Genomic DNA, 18,406 nt, shown 5'->3' on the forward strand with positions numbered 1-18,406 from the left:
TGTGTACCAGCATTGTATTGTGGCCATTTCGAAACTATATTAGGATGTGCTAGCCGAAATAGGATATGTGTTCAATATGGCATTACATTTGTTTTGTTTTTTTAATACATTTTGCAAAATATGAACAATAGCATCACCAAACATCTTACAAAATGCGCTGAAAAAAGGACCAATCAAGTGGTTCAATGGATCCCAGAATGACTAAATGATTACACAATATGCAATACAAAGGAACAAACTAATGAAAATACAAAATACAAGCAAAAACAAAATTATGTCACATCTAGAAGGTATCTATTTATTCAACATTTCAAAGCTTGAAGTCCTTTATCTCAAATGTTTCCTACAACATGGGCAGGGAGCGAGTTTAAGATGATAAGTAGGCTCCACCAATTTTGGTGGCATAAGTTTAGTAGAACATTGTATCACAGGAGTATTTGATCATTAAAGTGCAATTTGTAGTCGTAGTCGAGTGGTTTAAGCACTTGACTTGAAATTCAAAGGTCCCCGATACGGCACTAAAGTCCTTTGGCAAGGCATTAATCTTCATTTGCCACACTCGACCCAGGTGAGGTAAATGGGTACCTGGCAGGAATTAATTCCTTGAAATGCTAGAGCGCTGTAATGGCAGCTAGGCTAAAGCCGGGGTAATAATAAATGCGCCTCGGAATAGAATTTCTAGATACACGACGCTATAGAAATGCCTATTATTATTATACTGTCTTCATGTTTGTTAGGTGTATGCTTGTATTTTGGATGATTTGATTCTATGAAGAAACATGTACATCTCATGACTGCAACTGCCAATGTATGTTATGCTGATGCAGTTGTTTAATGCTGCCCAGAAAACTAACATCTAGAGGGAAACAATTATCTTACAAATACTGAAAAGGGTTCATGGTTGCAGGAAATAAAATCTCTCTCTTTCTCCTGTTCTCTCCATCTCTATGTTAATTGCTTTACATATCTTTCAGATAATATCTTTCTCTCATTGCCCTCATCCAGGACCAGGTCTCCAATCCACTCTGCTATTCGGTGACATCCTGAGGCATTCTGTTCCCATAGATAATACAGACTTAGACAGCCAGCAAGATAAAACATCTGACTTTGCAGGAAACACTGAACAAGGAAATGAAAATCTTGATCAAAAGCAAAGAGCTACCATTAACCAGAAGACGATCACTAAGTTAAAAGACTCCAAATCACCTTCTCCTGAGATGCAAACAGATATTGGAGCTGATGATGTGGATGTGAACATTGCAGTCAATGTAGCAGCTATAATGAATGACAATGGTCTATTGAACATAAAGACTGAAAATCAATCTTCTGAGGAAGATGCCGAACTTACCATTTGTCTCTCGGGACAGACGACAAACCCTAGGAAAGATAGGCGTCTGAAGAAGAACAGGAGAGGTTGGAAGGGGTCTAGGAAGAGAATGAAAGAAAGCTCAGAGGAAGAATGCTCAGAAGATGAATGTGAAGCATTGGTTGTAGTACCAGTCATTGATAGTGTAACTACAACTCAAGAATCAAGTCTTCCAGGGAACATGAGGCCAGGAAGAGGGCTTAAAACAAGAAAGAAGGAGGGAATGAAACAAAACAAAAGGAAAGCAAGGAGAAAACAGATCCTTGTGAAGGAAGAGATGGAGTTTGAGGTAAAATCTGAGGAACATGATTATTATTCTGAAGGATACATGGAAATAGAGTCTGAGATGGAGAAAGGTGGGTGTGATCGCAAGGAACATGAGATAACCTCCGGTATAAAGACTGTGTTTGTAAGAAATAAAGATTATACACAATTATGCAAAAGTAGTCTTGATGAGAAGTCGGTCATTGCAAGAATAGTTCAATCTGAACCAGATGCCACTTCCAGTGCTGACACCCAGCATTCATCGAGTGAGGGAAGTGGGCAGCAAAATACAAGTGGCTGCTCGTCTATGGGCCAGATTGTGAAGCATTCATCGAGTGAGGGAAGTGGGCAGCAAAATACAAGTGGCTGCTCCTCTATGGGCCAGATTGTGAAGGAATTTGAGGAGAAAAGAACACTGGAATTATCTCATCAACAAGTGAGCAGAGATCCACCGAGTTTTGAAGCATTGCAAACTCCTACAACTGAAGATTCAGAGGCAAGCAATGAAAGGAATGTAGGTCCAGAATGCTCCAAGGAGCACCAAGACAAAGATGATGATAGAGACAAGACTGGTAGTGGAGATGGTGAGGATGAAGGGTCAAATAATGCTGGTCAAACTACAGGAGGAGAAGAGAGTGATGATGAGGATGAAGGGTCAAATAATGCTGGTCAAACTACAGGAGGAGAAGAGAGTAATGATGACACCAACAGCTTTGAGCAAATCAAGGATCAGAGCTGTGAAGGTAGATATGAGAATCTTTCTACTCATCATGTTTCAATAAGAGACAATGTGTCTCATCAGTGATAGATATGAGAATCTTTCTACTCATCATGTTTCAATGACAGACAATGTGTCTCATCAGTGATAGATTTGAGAATCTTTCTACTCATCATGTTTCAATAAGAGACAATGTGTCTCATCAGTGATAGATATGAGAATCTTTCTACTCATCATGTTTCAATGACAGACAATGTGTCTCATCAGTGATAGATTTGAGAATCTTTCTACTCATCATGTTTCAATAAGAGACAATGTGTCTCATCAGTGATAGATATGAGAATCTTTCTACTCATCATGTTTCAATAAGAGACAATGTGTCTCATCAGTGATAGATATGAGAATCTTTCTACTCATCATGTTTCAATAAGAGACAATGTGTCTCATCAGTCTTGAGAGTCATGGAAAGTACATACAAATATGACAATGATATGGAAATAGTTTGTGTTCAAAGTCTTCAGGATATAGCCAATTTAAAAATAGATATTTAAGAAACAAATGAAACTCAAGGTAATTGAGATCATAAGTAGGCATCTTAATGATTTTTCATGTACTAATCTCTTGATTAATTATCCAAAATCTTAGAATTCTGATGACTTTTATTGCAACTCATTTTACAAACTGACTTGATATCATTTCTTCTCATGTAGAGTCTGATGAAGAGATTATAGAACCTCCAAAGGAAGAAGTGACCCTTGACCCTAGCCATGTGACTGAAGGAGAGAAAGAAGCTCATCCAAACTTCTTTGATTTCAGCAGCAGTGCTAAAACACCAGAGAGATATCTAGCTATAAGAAATCATATCATTAAATTTTGGTAAGAACTTCTTTGTTTTCAAAGCTGATTGATTATACGTTAGATACATACACATGGAATTGTTTCATGTAATGTAAGCAAATTCTGTCTTACTACGAATACACTAGAGAGTAACATGTTTCTAGCTATTAATAGAATGATCAAAATAAGGTAGTGGCATTAGTACTTTTTATGCCTCTGCTACAAAGTAGCCGGAGGCATTTTGTTTTCGGGTTGTCCGTCCGTCCGTCTGCACATCCTGTTCTGCTGATCGCGTTATCTCAAGAACCAGTTAATGGATTACCTCCAGTCTTGCGTTATGTATGTATCTTGCAAAGCCAATGAACTGACTAGATTTTGGGATTCATTTATTCAACCGTAGATCGTACATAAAATGTAATCATATACAAAGTAATAAAGGTTAGGAGCCCTAAGGAAGTACTAGCTTGTAAAACAGGGCCCCTTGAGCAAATTATAAATACATAAAATAAATTTTATCATAATACAAATATTCAATCATCAACTCACATACACATACATGCATTCACACACACACTGCTAGAAGGAGAGAAGAAGAAGTATTATAAAACAAAGAAGAACAAGAAAAGAAAGAGATGTAAACTCAGATGACGCCATACAGTTCAACACTCAGTGGTCAAAACATAACCATGACGACAGAGTGTTGAAGATAAGAATCCATCAGCCATGTACAAAAATCTAAACAAAGTTAACTCGGCCAGTATGTACTACACTTAATAATCCTCTTGAACTGAAGAAAATCTTTCTCAATATGACTAATTGTAATTTGATTTCTCTCTATATACTAAAACTGATGAAGACAAAACATATCTTATTCTCTCTCTCTCTCTCTCTTAGAAATTTGTTCCTCCCTCTCATATATGTTAATCTTTTGAAGCCAACCTACTTGAACGAGCCATTTTATCCTTCTTTTTCTGATTTACATGTTTTGAGGTACAACAAATTCAAGCCAAGCAGCTCTGGTATTAAATCATCTTAATTCCTTTCTCATTGAATAATCCATTCTTTCTATGACTGATATTAGGCTTAAGATCAAGCCAACATATCTGAATAAAACAGCAGCGAGGAATGGTTTAAAGAGCGGTGGTGATGTCAACTTGATTGGACTGATTCATGAGTACCTGGAGTCTATAGGAGCCATCAACTTTGGGGCATGTAAGTCACAAAGATTGCATACGTACAAACCTGGTCATGTAAGTCACAAAGATTGCATACGTACAAACCTGGTCATGTAAGTCACAAAGATTGCATACGTATAAACCTGGTCATGTAAGTCACAAAGATTGCATACGTACAAACCTGGTCATGTAAGTCACAAAGATTGCATACGTACAAACCTGGTCATGTAAGTCACAAAGATTGCATACGTATAAACCTGGTCATGTAAGTCACAAAGATTGCAAACGTACAAACCTGGTCATGTAAGTCACAAAGATTGCATACGTATAAACCTCATGGTTTTTATATACTTTTTGGTCAAGTTTAAAAAGACCACTCTAATCACTAGTTTATTTGTCTTCTTATTTTGGTCTTTTTTGTCTTTTTTTGGAGGAAGAGTTCTGTGTTTTGGGGGATTTTCCCTGCACACACAAATACTTTGAGGTCACATTCATCATATTTTCCTAAAAGAAAACTATGTTTGTCTATATACCGGTATGCATTAGGGGGCCATATTGTACATGTACAGGTAGTTCACCAGTTGGTTGGTATTTCATGTCTAACATATTGTGTCTGTAATGATAGATTATTTGGCAAGTTTTAAAGGCATCATTTAACAATGTTCAATCTGAGATGCACAGTCCTACTTGTTATCAGTTCTGTGATATGGTGTAATATTGAAGCCCTAAAAAATTTGCGGTTGTAAATGATCATGAAGTGCCTCAAAATAGTAAAAATCTTTGAGTGACCAATTTTTAATACCATACTCATTTTCCCAAATAGACTGTAGTGTTATTAAAACTGTTGGGAAAACAGAAAATTTGATTTAGATCTCCAACCATAAATATCTTGATAATCAAACAGGCGATTGGCTTGTAAAATTTGTGGGGTTCCTGACTGACCTAAAGGTTATAATTATAATTGCGGCATGAGCTAAATCCATCATTTTGTTTCAAATCTGAGGCAATGTTACCGAGTCACTTTAAGGCATTAGTCAAGAAAAGAATACATGAGCATTATTATGATTATTATGATGACCGGGGTAATAATACGTTCCGCGCCTAGAAACAAAGTATTAGGCGCATTATAAATGTGAGCTACATATTCTGATTGTTTCTTTGCAGACAATCCTAATCAACAGAAGGTCAAGAAGAGAAGGAGCACCGTTGAACGTTGGGCTAACATGTATGATCCAGAAGCTAAGACTAGCAGGCTAGAGTCAATGGTATGTAAATATGGTTGAGTTCTGGTAAAACAATTTCTTCCTTTGTGATATTTTCCCCTAATGGCCAGTTGGCTCAGTCGGTAAAGCGGTCTGCCTGTTGAACCAAAGATTCTGGGTTCGACTCCCACCCACACGGATGACTTAATCCTGCGTTGTGTGTTAACGTGCCCCTTCCCTTGTTCATAGATGCAGGTTATGTCAAGTGGAAAACACTTCGTCCCTCTAATAGGACGTTAAACGGAGGCCCCGTGTACAGGTGAGTCACCACCCTTGCACGTTAAGAACCCATTGCACTATTCGTATAAGAGTAGGGGGAAACCCGGTGTAATGGTCCACCTGCATACCCCAACCAGGCCGATTATACAGCATCTGCAAGAATCTTCAGTATTGAAGGAGGCAGATTATCTTGAAGAAGAAGAAGAAGAATGGCTGTACGGCCTAGTATCATAGAGCCAGTATGATGACAAAACAAGATGTACGTGTACATGAAGGATGTACATTATGTACAATATCTGGGTTTTAACTTATAAATGCATTCATGGATTGGCACCAATTTATTTGCAAGAACTAATCTAGGAATACAAACCCTCACGCACTCTACGGTCATTTTCACAATTAAACCTCGTGTCTACTTCGGTTTCAACTCTTTCTTATGGTCATCGCTCTTTTTGCAAAGCCTCTGCTGAACTTTGGAACAAACTACCTTTAAATGCCAAAAACTGTCAAACTGTTAACCTATTCAAAACTTGTCTTAAGACACATTTATTCAAAATTGCTTTTGCTGATTAATTAACTCTTTTCACTTTGATACATGTGTATTCCATATGTATTGCAATTTGTAGGTTTATTTGCACTTTTTTGTTTTGTTTAATATGTAATTGTTTATCAGTCTATTTTGTCTGTTATAGCACTTAGAGACTTCGGTAGTAAGCGCTTTATAAGCAACATTTTTATGCCTCCGCCACCGAAGGTGGTGCCGGAGGCATCATGTTTTCGGGTTGTCCGTCCGTACGTCCGTCCGTACGTCCGTACGTCCGTCCGTACGTCCGTCCGTCCGTCCGTACGTCCGTCCGTCCGTCCCGTTTGACCGTTATCACAATATCTCAAGAACCATTTAAGATTTAAACTTAAGACTCGGGAATAGTATTTATCACCATAGGAAGACGATCTGATTAGATTTTGGAGTACGTAGGTCAAAGGTCACAGGTCACAGAGGTCAACTTATGAAATTCCTTGTATTGAGTTTGTTAGCGCGATATCTCAAGAACCATTTGAGATTTATACTTCAAACTTAAGGATAGTATGTATCACCATAGGAAGACGATCTGATTAGATTTTGGAGCACGTATGTCAAAGGTCAAGGGTCACAGAGGTCAACTTATGAAATTCCATACATTGAGATTGTTATCATGATATCTCAAGAACCACTGGAGATTTAAACTTCAAACTTAGTGATAGTGTGTATCACTATAGGAAAACAATCTGATTACATTTTGGAGCACGTAGGTCAAAGGTCAAAGGTCACAGGGCTCATTATGTATGCAAAAACAGCTTGTGATCGCGTTATCTGAACAACCGATTGATGGATTCCTGCCAAACTTTGGTCATGTATGTATCTTGCAGAGCTGATGAACTGATTAGATTTTGGGGTCACGAGGTCAAAGGTCAAAGGTCACAGGGCTCATTATGTATGCAAAAACAGCTTGTGATCGCGTTATCTGAAGAACCGATTGATGGATTCCTGCCAAACTTTGGTCATGTATGTATCTTGCAAAGCCAATGAACTGATTAGATTTTGGGGTCACGAGGTCAAAGGTCACAGTGCACATTATGTATGCAAAAACAGCTCGTGATCGCGTTATCTGAACAACCGATTGATGGATTCCTGCCAAACTTTTGTCATGTATGTTACTTGCAGAGCTGATGAACTGATTAGATTTTGGGGTCATGAGGTAAAGGTCAAGGTCATGCGGCTCATTATGTATGCAAAAATAGCTTGTGATCGTATTATCATTAGAACAGATTGATGGATTCCTGCCAAACTTAGATCATTTATGTATCTTGCAGAGCCAATGAATGGTTCATAAGATCAAAGGTCATGGGCTCATTATGTATGCAAAAATAGCTTGTGGACGCATTCTCATTAGAACTGACAGATGGATTACTATTTAACTCAGGAAATCTTGCAGAGCCAATGAACTGAGTAGATTTTAGGGTCATGAGGTCAAAGATCAAAGGGTCATATATGTTTATGAGAAATTGCTTGTAATCACGATATTCTGAGAACATGTTAATGGATTACAATTGAACTTGAATTTGAAAAATTTCTTCCGTTTCGGTTTGTAAAATTGCTCTATGACGGAGGCATCATTTTCGACTGCGCGCAGTCGAATTCCATCTAGTTATAATTATTATTTTACTATTAAAGATATCTTTTTCTCAAATTTATCTCCACAATCAAAGTGGGATAATATGATATTACATTAAGCACCTATGATTGAAAGTAGATCAATATAGAAGGCACTATTGAAGGTGACTTGGTGTAGTGGTTCATTTGCTTTACTTTCTGTCAAGAGAATGATGCTTCAAATCTCAATGTGGCAAAATCTATATGAAGCAAAACATCAGTCTACAATTGCTACTCTCTACCCAGGTGTAAATTGGTACTGGAACAATACCCCTTCTTTGATTGGAGCAGAAAGCAGTGCTGGAGTTTGATGCTGTCATCTCTGTTATGATTATATTTAATAAACATCATTGGTAAACAGGCAGGCTCATCAGATATGTGTATTTACATGTATACAAGATCCAGGGTCAAGGACGCGAGCACTGTACAAGAAACCCAGTAGTACTGTATACTAGTTAGGATGTGCAGGATATGATTTGATGCTTTGTCTATTAAAGCATCACCATACATCTCTGATTTTATATCATTTGTCTTTGTAATCATTTTAGAGACCAAGAAGAAAGATATTCAGCAAGTTTCCTGGAGATATTGATGACAAAACAAGCTCAGTCATTGAGAAACAGAAAAAGTAAGGAGGGATAAGTAGAGAATCCCATTCTTTTGTTTAGTCATGTGCTTTTGTTCATTCACTATTTTGTTTCTTTGAAGTTGAATGCATATTCATGTAATGGAAGATTGTTTGGGACAATTTTAGGGATTTTCTGTTGTAATTTTATTTGTTTCAGTAATTTGTTAGTTACATCTATGTATCCTACATCATGTATCTGTTTATATATAAATATTCAACCCTATGGGAAACGGAATGCTCTCAGTGGATTAGGACAAGATGCTGTTTTATTCTGCTGATGTTTCATTTTTGTGAGATTGCTTGTCTTGCCTTGCATGTAGCTCATTGCCTCTTCCATGTTTTGTAATTGGCTGCCCTCGACTGTACTTGATATCAGATTTCTCTTTGGGTTTGTTTCACACATGTTAGTTCAGGAGCTGTGCACTTGTTTGTTTTTCTTCTGATCTATTTTCTCAGGCCAAAGTCTAAACCACCCAAACCACCTGCCTATGATCCCTTCAAACTGATAGATTGCCATAAGTTTTCCAGTACTTTACCGGTAAGTTAGTTGATGTATATCTCTGTTCCTTTTATAATGCTACCTGTTCTCTATTGAATGTAGTAAAAATATACTGTACATGTATATCTGTGCCAGAGGGAAAAATAAATCTCTACATGTACATCCAGTCTGCTGCTTAATAAAGGAGAATTATCCTCAATTAACATTAGCAGATAATCTGTTACAAAAGTAGGAGCCTAGCTGTCAAGAAAAATCCTGAAGCTTCTCCTACATGTACATTTATGTGATTTGTTTATGAAGGATAATCATATCTACAGAGTCTGCTGTTTGTTTTGGTAGCCACCCATCAATTGCTATTCACTAATCACCATTTCGGTGCTGCTGCCAAGCAATTTTCATTCTTACTTCGCCATGTTTAAACCATGATGATTGGACCAAAGTATAGAAAGGCCTATATTATTATTGACCTTATCGATAGTACATGCGATGTACCGCATAATCTTTTCACATTTTGTATCCACTAAATTAAGTAGTTTTTAACAAGAACAAGACTTTATTCCTTTGTAACTTTCATATTTTGATGTATAGGCCCCGTTTAGTGTTAAAGTGAAGGGAGATGCAATGGTGACTATGGACGTGGTAAGTTTACTTTCAGGTTATCTTCAAGTGTGTTACCTGTATTTCAATTATTATGAGTTTACACTTTATGTGTATTTAGCCATGTAGCCTTTGTATATCATAATACTAAAACCCAATATCTATTCATTTCATTTTTATGAGCAGGATACAAGACAGAAGTCTAGGGACTAAGGGTATAATCTCATATTTGATATTGTATGATAGTTGTTAGAATGGCTGTGCTTATTAACTGTGATACTGAAGAATGGATTTTTATGAAGCAAACTAACTTTATCGCCCATGGAATCAACATCAATCATTCAAATTGATTTACAAACGTAGACAAAGTAGATGAGATTATATAATAGATCATAGCATGTCTACTCAAAAGCAGAAAGGCGTTGGCTGATATGGCATATTTACCTAAAGCTAATGCCAATCTGAATCTTAATTAGCAGACATTTGTTGTTGTTTTTTTAAATCATATCAACACCATATATATTTTATTTTTTTAACTGGTGCAACAGCGAATGTTCACTGTAACTGTACATAGCTATAGACCTTTGGGTTAAAGCAGGTTGTCTTCATAGAGCTCCACAGGAATAAGCATACTGTACCATCATGTAATGGCTCTTCACATAAGGGAATAAGCATACTGTACCATCATGTAATGGCTCTTCACATAAGGGAATAAGCATACTGTACCATCATGTAATGGCTCTTCACATAAGGGAATAAGCATACTGTACCATCATGTAATGGCTCTTCACATAAAGTTATTGCCATCCAAGCTCTCAGCAGACTATATACATGTACAGTTTGCGGAAATATCTGTCTTGGCCTTTCTTTCAAAGAATGTGTATTGTGTGTTTATTTGGCAGCATTCTCATCTATCCACCACGGAAGTGATCGGGCTGTTAGGAGGTGACTTTGATCCTGTACGCGCTATCCTTGAAGTCAGGATAGCTAGACCATGTAGAAGTCTTAGTACAGGCATGCAGTGTGAAATGGATCCAGGTAATAAAGTTGAAAGTACTTATACAAATAATTATCATACATTTCAGTGAGAGTGTTGGGAAGAATTATTCACACAAGCTATACTTTTTTTTAAAGTCTAGACATCTGAGATAATGGGCAAAGGTGTTTGGATGTTCGAAAGGTACAGAGAATGGATGATGCTGAAGCCAGAACATACAGTTTTTATCTTCTGTGTTGTACGAGTGGTAATGAGGATCATCGTCTTTTGTTTATTTAAATATTACATTTTACTTTGAATTCTATAAATCTAGACTGACTGTTACTTTCTTGATAATTGATTGGCTGGTCATTAGAAAATGCTAGTGAATAGTCAGTCATTAGTAGTTCTAATGACTAGATTCATGTTCTAATGACTAGATTCATGTTTTAATGACTAGATTCATGTTCTAATGACTAGATTCATGTTAGGAAATTAGATGCTTGATCTCATGTCTCATTTTATTGAATGGTTATAATTTTTTGCAATAATTATCTTACAATACATACTTTTTTATGGGGGGGTGGTTGGTCTGCTGTACTGGTGTTGTCTGCCATTAGCAAGCTTTTACTAATCTTATTTATAAGATGATGACATGGATCCTAAACAAATGATTGGTTGAAAGCGTACACGTGACCAGGCATTTATTTTGCCTAACGCGTAATTTGGATAATGACCGGTCATTATCCAATTCTAATGACCGGTCATTAGTAAAATCATGTTATAAAACATCATTTTATAAAACATGTTCGGCCATTAGTAAAATTACCCACACTCGGTACCTTCAAAACAGTCCAAACACCCTCGCCTACTGCCTCGGGCATGTTAGACGGTTTCAAAGGTACCTTGTATGGGTAATTCTTACTAATGCCCTCACTGCTGTGTATTATTTGTATAATCTTCTCAATTCTATGTTTAAGACTCTAGGATAAAGAGGCATTTTGTACACAAAGATGCTTGAAGAAATCATGTCTGCAGGATGTAGAGTGGTAGCATGGTCACATCTTGGCTTCAATTCTAATTCATAAATCATTGGTTGTTTAGTATCCCAGACAGAAGCATGTGAAGATATCCAGTCTGCAGGATGTAGGGTAGTAGGATGGTATCACAGTCATCCAACATTCAGCCCGAATCCATCGATCAGAGACATTGAGACACAAGGACACTTTCAGGTGAGAGCAGATGACCGTAATCATTAAATGAACTTACATTTATTGTGTTGCATGAAATTCTGACGTAAACGTATAATGTGCTTTTCTCTTTTTTACATATTTCAATATCATAGTTGACATCACTCATTACACCCTAGAGATCAATGTCTTTAATGAAATGTTTCTTCTGAGTGGTACTTTAATGAGTAATACCAAAGTGTTTGATGATATAGAAATATTTCATTTTGATCAATTGGCCTATTTATATAAAGCTAAATTATCATTTTGTTTTGTTTTGTTTGAATAGGATTGGTTCAGTCAAGATACAAAGACTCCATTTATCGGTGTTATAGTGAGTCCATATCATAGTAGACAGCTTGTTACATCTAAGATCAACTGCCTCACAGTCAGCCAACAATGGTCACCTGATCATCAATGCTGTAAGTAAATCAAGAATTATCAAGTATAGGTGAAGGTTGAAACTTTATTTGGCTTCAATTCTCCCTCAGAAGGAATCTAATATGAAAGACATATCTGATTATAAGCAAACACCTGTACTTCAAAGACAATCTAATACTTTCAAATAGCTGAACATTTTCCTCAGGGTGATGCGGCATAGCAGCATCCCTAATGGCAATTGGAAAAAAGCCTGTCAGCTAGCTTCAGATGTAAATTTTCTGTTTAAGTGAGCTATTGCGATCACTTTTTGTGCGTCGTCCATAAACCTTTGAAATTTCAACCTTTTTCTCAACAATGCATGGCTGGATTTTAACCAAAATTGGAAGTAACCATCCTTCAGCAAAGGAGATCTAATTTTTTTCAGATGGGTACATACCCCAAAGAGGGGCCTGGAGCAGCACCCCCAAAGCTCCTCAGTGGCAGTACTTACATACTTTTTCTTCTTGAAAACCCATGGCTAGATTCTAACCAAAATGTGTCAGAATCATATGTAGGAAAGGGATATCTCAAGTTTTTTTCAAATGGACCTTGGGGGCAGTATGCCCTATTTAATTTTTCAGTATACCAGGATTCCCATTTCCCAAGACGGTTGGAGGAAGGATGTGAGACCCCTAATTTCATCAGCTCAAGTTAGCTTTAGGTCCGCCGTCCTCTTGAGCTTCCAATTCCTTGTCATCTCTTTACCCTTTAATCATCTTCTTCTCTGTATCCTCTTATTCTATACTTTACACATATTTATTATTAATCAACTGTTGTCATTTTTCTTTGTAGGGAGACCATACAAGTTTGATTTCTCAGTTTACCAAGACAAGGATGTAGTTGCATCTCACCAGCAGTTGCTTTCTATAGCTTCACATCTTATAGCAGAGTTTGCTCAGTATAAATAGTGAGTATCAGTCAGTCAATCCGGCTCTTCTTTCTCAATTTTTTTTCCCTGTATGCTTCCTTTTAGCTTCTTGATGAGATGTGGAAACAAAATGGCTCAGAGGTTCGACAATTAATTTTAAAATAGAAACTCATGACTTTTAATATTTTAATATGATGAGTGCAATTAAAGATAAAATTTCCCCATCTTTTTTTCCTAAAGTAGGTCATAAAACAATTGCCGAAAATGAGCCGTCCGTCCCTTTGGATTAAATATAAACAAATAAGGTTACACATGTTATGATCTGTTAGCGAAAAATGAAGTACATAATGTACAATTCTATTTAATTTTTGTATATAATGCACATGGACAATTTAAAATGTGGGATACACCTGTTCTACTCTACTATGACTTCTTTTTAACAACAAACCTCTTTTCTTTTCTCTCAGTCGAGTTGAGATGCTCTGGGTTTGTCCTGGTCAATCTGGAATCACTTATCTTGAAAAGGTGAGCTTTTAGTTTAATGAATATTGTTTTGTCATAGGCTGCGAATCACATGTACAGACATGCGTTATATATCTTTAGTCAATGTATACAGGTACATGATGTGCTACATGCGTTATCTATCTTTAGTCCATGTACATACATGATCATGATGTGCTACATGCATTATCTATCTTTTTAATCTGACTCACTTGTTTTCTGATGTACAAGTTTGTTGTCACTCTTGGATACTGTTTTAGTACATGATCAAAACTTTACTTCATTTCAATTTGTAACCCTTAATTTTATATCAATGACAGATGTTTTGAAATACCCGTACATTTTTTTCTCCAATATTTCATTCCTTCAAATAAGTAACTTTTTCATATTTTTCTCTTGCCCAATTTCTCTTTCTCTCTCTCTCTGTCTTCGCATTCTATCTTTCTTTCTTTTGGTCTCTCTGTATCTGTCTTTATCTCTCTCTCTTTGTGTCTCCCTCTGTCTCCCTCATCTCTCTCTCTCTCTCTCTCTCTGTCTGTCTCTGTCTGTCTCTCCCTCCCTCTGTCTCCCTCATCTCTCTCTGTCTCTGTCTCTCTCTCTGTCTCTCTCCCTCCCTCTGTCTCCCTCCCCCTCTTTCTCTCATTGTGTCTGTCTCTGTCTCTCTCTCTCTCTCTCTTTCTGTAGATGCTTGAGTCTATCAGTACCAGTCTGTGTGGGTGTGAGGAGACCAAAGCAGAGACTGTATCCAAGCTGAAATACATGGTTTATGCACACTTTGATAACCCTACCATCATCAAAGATTCTACCTTAGACGTAACTCTCTCTTTTGACTCCTCCCCTTGACCCCATTCTACTCACATAACTTATTTGATTTTCTCTGGGTGTTACTCTACCTCTGCTGTGGGTTTGTTGAATTTTGTAAAATCCACACAATGCTTTTCTTTTAAATATTTCTATAAACTGAAATAGCAATGGAAATGAACATCAGACTGGTTGATATGACTATTCAGTAAAGTCTTCCGTATATGTAGATTTGTAACCTGTATCATACACAGGTAGAGTAACTAAATGAGTTCCACATACATTTATATTCTTTGTTTGTATTTAAGTTTTGTTGGCATCGCAGTCAGAAATGACTATTCATGCCAGCTTAATATAAATGCGTTTTATTTTTGGAATTCGAAATTCTGTGGTATGGCATACACTTGAATATTAGCCTTGTATTAAGGGTAATATTTAGTTATTTTGAGGAAACAATACTTGTAATGGTATATGAGTTACACAAATACATCAACATAAAAATAGTAGAGAGGTGCATTTGTGACATCATTATACAGTTAATAATTATAGTTGTTAGTAACGAGTTGGCGAAGGTTCAGAGAATAATGTGGGAGGAATGCTTATGTCAGACTATTTAAATAATTTAACTGTATTGAATATCTGATATAACTACCTTATAATCAAGGTACCTTCCGATGTAAGGCGTATAATAGCACATTTGTTATATAGCTCTTGAAGAAACTTTGTGTATAAATGGACTAATTTACAAACTGAGTCAGTAATGATGATAGAACAGGTATTTCCCACCTAAATGTGTTTTAAAACTAATACTATTCAGGGAATTTTAATTTGATGGTTTGATATAGCGCAACATGTGCCCTATGTTGTCATTTTTTAAAAATTAATCTCAAGACAGAGATACATATGAATATGTAATCTGTATTGATGTCATTGATATTGCACAAGTTAGATATTTTCATGAAGAGTGCTGAATTACATGCAGTATATAGGTTTGTGGGATAGGTAATTCCTTGATAATGTCAATCAATTATTTAGTAAATATTTGAATAATTTAAAGGAGCCATGTTTCAGTGATCGATATGAATTAATTTTATATAATAGGATTTTATTGAAATCAAAACATCAAAAACCAAGAGCAAACAGTCCAAAGACTGACAACTGTCTTGGGTACAAAAATACAATTTAAATCAAATGTACATAATAAAATAGCAGTAATGAATAAATACATAAGTTACATAAGTTAAAATATCAAATAACTAAACTATTATCAGTAAATATTGCAAAAAGGACATATAAACGAATAAGTATACATCATTACAATTACATCAAAAAAGGGCTCTCGAGCTGTGCAATAACTAAATCAGGCACAGACCGAGAGTCCAATAAAAAGAAGATTAAAATGCATAAGACTGGGTTTAAAAAGATCAATAGTAAAAAGAGGGGAATATGTCAGCTAAAGAATAAATTTTTAAATTTAAAGTATTGAGAAAGTACAAGTAACATACAATAAAGAATTTCCCAAGAGAGTATAGAGAAAGAAAAGAGTAAGATAGAGGGAGAGAGGGAAGAAAAGAAAAGGAGAAAGAGAGAGAGAGAGAGAGAAGGAAGGGGATAGGAAGGAAGTTAGGGGAAAATCAATACCAACTGTAGACTCTGTAAAAACAGCCCAAGTATCCAAACATTATAGACATTGTAATTGATCTGAAATACATGTAACATACAATAAAGTAATTCCCAAAAGAGCATAGAGAAAGAAAAGAGTAAGATGGAGGGAGAGAGGGAAGAAAAGAAAAGGAGAAAGAGAGAGAGAGAGAGAAGGAAGGGGATAGGAAGGAAGTTAGGGAAATATCAATAAGATCTGTAGACTCTGTAAAATCAGAACAAGTATCTAAACATTGTAGACATTATTGCAGGAATTATGAAATACATGTACATAAAGGAAAAAGAAACATGTGTAATCTACCAAAGAAGAATGGAAAAAGAATATAGCGACCAAATCCTCTAGTGGAGCTTTGTGTTTTTTAAGAACACAAAGGATGTAAAAACGTTGGGATGCTTGTTTGACAGCATTCTCGACTTGTCTATCCCATTTCATATAAGACTGTAAGTGCACTCCCAATAACTTAACAAACTCAGTAGGCTGAAGGACAGAGTTACTGATGCTAACTTCAGTTGATCAAGTGGATTGATTATATTTATGTTTAGCGCCATCTACAGGCTACTAAATTCGCTGTGAGGAAATGGCACCCTCTTTGATATCCAGTGGATGAAATCTATTAATATTGGAGGCATCCTTGTGTAAAATGAATGTACGAACTCGCCTTTTCCAGATTGGTACAAATTCCTTGATACATTCCAGCAACATTGCTTCCATATACTGTCATGTCTCAATTCCAAAAATAGCAGATATCTCTCTTTCCCAATCAGGCTTTCCATTAACTTTCCTCATTTTATCGTAATTGCCTTGATAGTACGGTAATTCCTTACAGGCAATTCCTCAGCATTTTCTTTAGCCTCGATTGACAACTGAAGCAGCAATGAAACATGTTCACTGTTACCAAGTGCAGGTCCATAGGTTAGGTCAAATCTAAGCTCTTCCTCATCAGTGGAAACTAAATCAAGTGTACTAGGCAACTGGCCATCTCTGTATCTCATAGGGGAGTTGACATGTTGATGTAAGAAGAGATTGTCAATACTGTTTAAAAATCTGTGACATCTCTCATTACTTTTTTTTTTCTTTTTAGTATACTTATACCGTTGTTCCCCCTACTGTTATACCATATCAAGGAATAGTTCGAAAAAGTTAAAATACCTACTTTAGATTAGAGAATATAAGATTTTAAAAAAGGGAGAGTATATATAAGAAGAGAGAGAAAGAAGAAGAAGAAATAGAAGAAAGAAAGTAAGAAGTATATTCATCATGATCATGTATATTGAGTGTATACTAAAAACAGGGCCTTGAGAAAAAATTAGAAACGAGGTTGAACACAATTCAGACAAACATTTGGTATGTGTGTATTGTGAAGAAAAAAAATTACAATTCACATGTATTTAATTAAGTACTTATGATTGTTAATTGTATGTTTTACTTGTGAAATTACTGTGAAGCAAGATTGTAAATGAAAATATGAGCAATTATCCTCTATGGTCATAATAAATAAATGAAATGAAATGGTATTCATCTCCCAGTTGATATATTTGCAGTTGAAGTCCCCCACTATTAATAAGTGGTCATGCATATACAGTGTGAGTCCAAAAAAAAATTACACCTAGAAAATTGCGAATTATTTTAAAAATCATCTATGAACTGTATATTATTATACATCTTATGAAAGAGTGTTTTATCCCGAATCATTTAGTAACATTTTGTGTGGTATGTGTTCATGCTTGGATGAACAGGAGGCTTTGTTTGCGAGAGTGCAAAAAATCGACTTGTGCCAAATTTACTTATGTGATGTTTGAATAAAACAATTGGGATTTGGGCATTAATTTGGTCTTTGTAGATCCAAATGACAAAAATTACTCATGCCACACATATCAAATATAGAATATAAAATATCAACAAACATTTGTGCATGTGTGTGTGACTTTGTTTCTGCAAAAGGCATATGCAATGCATTTCATTTGATACATTCAATTCATTCTCTCACTCCGCTAATTCCAACATAATACATACTGTAGTCATCACTTTGGCGCAAGTCAATTGCAAATTAGACATGTTTGCATATGTATGTGTTGTAACCATCAACATTTATTTGCAATAAATGGTTTATTTATTATTCAATTATTATTGCAAGTTTTATTCATTTCAATGTTGGTTCTTTTGTTGTGTCGTATTCTAAGGGAGAGGGGTTG

General features: G+C 36.0%; 1 protein-coding gene across 3 annotated transcripts in view; it reads left to right on the plus strand.

The window, feature by feature from the left end:
* Nucleotides 1-15,743, plus strand: part of LOC100891059 (histone H2A deubiquitinase MYSM1) — a 38,092-nt gene extending 22,349 nt beyond the window's left edge. For 2 of the 3 annotated variants that reach the window (XM_030996989.1, XM_030996991.1), the window contains exons 9-21: nt 1,006-2,373; nt 3,059-3,224; nt 4,267-4,397; nt 5,525-5,625; nt 8,581-8,660; nt 9,117-9,198; nt 9,748-9,798; nt 10,659-10,794; nt 11,837-11,964; nt 12,251-12,383; nt 13,174-13,288; nt 13,717-13,774; nt 14,435-15,743. In XM_030996989.1, the coding sequence (XP_030852849.1) occupies nt 1,006-2,373; nt 3,059-3,224; nt 4,267-4,397; nt 5,525-5,625; nt 8,581-8,660; nt 9,117-9,198; nt 9,748-9,798; nt 10,659-10,794; nt 11,837-11,964; nt 12,251-12,383; nt 13,174-13,288; nt 13,717-13,774; nt 14,435-14,593 (2,708 nt within the window). In that variant the 3' untranslated portion in view covers nt 14,594-15,743. The remainder of the gene's footprint in view (nt 1-1,005; nt 2,374-3,058; nt 3,225-4,266; nt 4,398-5,524; nt 5,626-8,580; nt 8,661-9,116; nt 9,199-9,747; nt 9,799-10,658; nt 10,795-11,836; nt 11,965-12,250; nt 12,384-13,173; nt 13,289-13,716; nt 13,775-14,434) is intronic. The other variant, XM_030996990.1, reaches the window with a different exon arrangement.
* The last annotated feature ends 2,663 nt before the right edge of the window (nt 15,744-18,406 follow it).

The sequence above is a fragment of the Strongylocentrotus purpuratus genome, unplaced genomic scaffold (assembly GCF_000002235.5).
Source record: "Strongylocentrotus purpuratus isolate Spur 01 unplaced genomic scaffold, Spur_5.0 spur5_scaffold_3, whole genome shotgun sequence".
Classification (NCBI taxonomy): domain Eukaryota; kingdom Metazoa; phylum Echinodermata; class Echinoidea; order Camarodonta; family Strongylocentrotidae; genus Strongylocentrotus; species Strongylocentrotus purpuratus.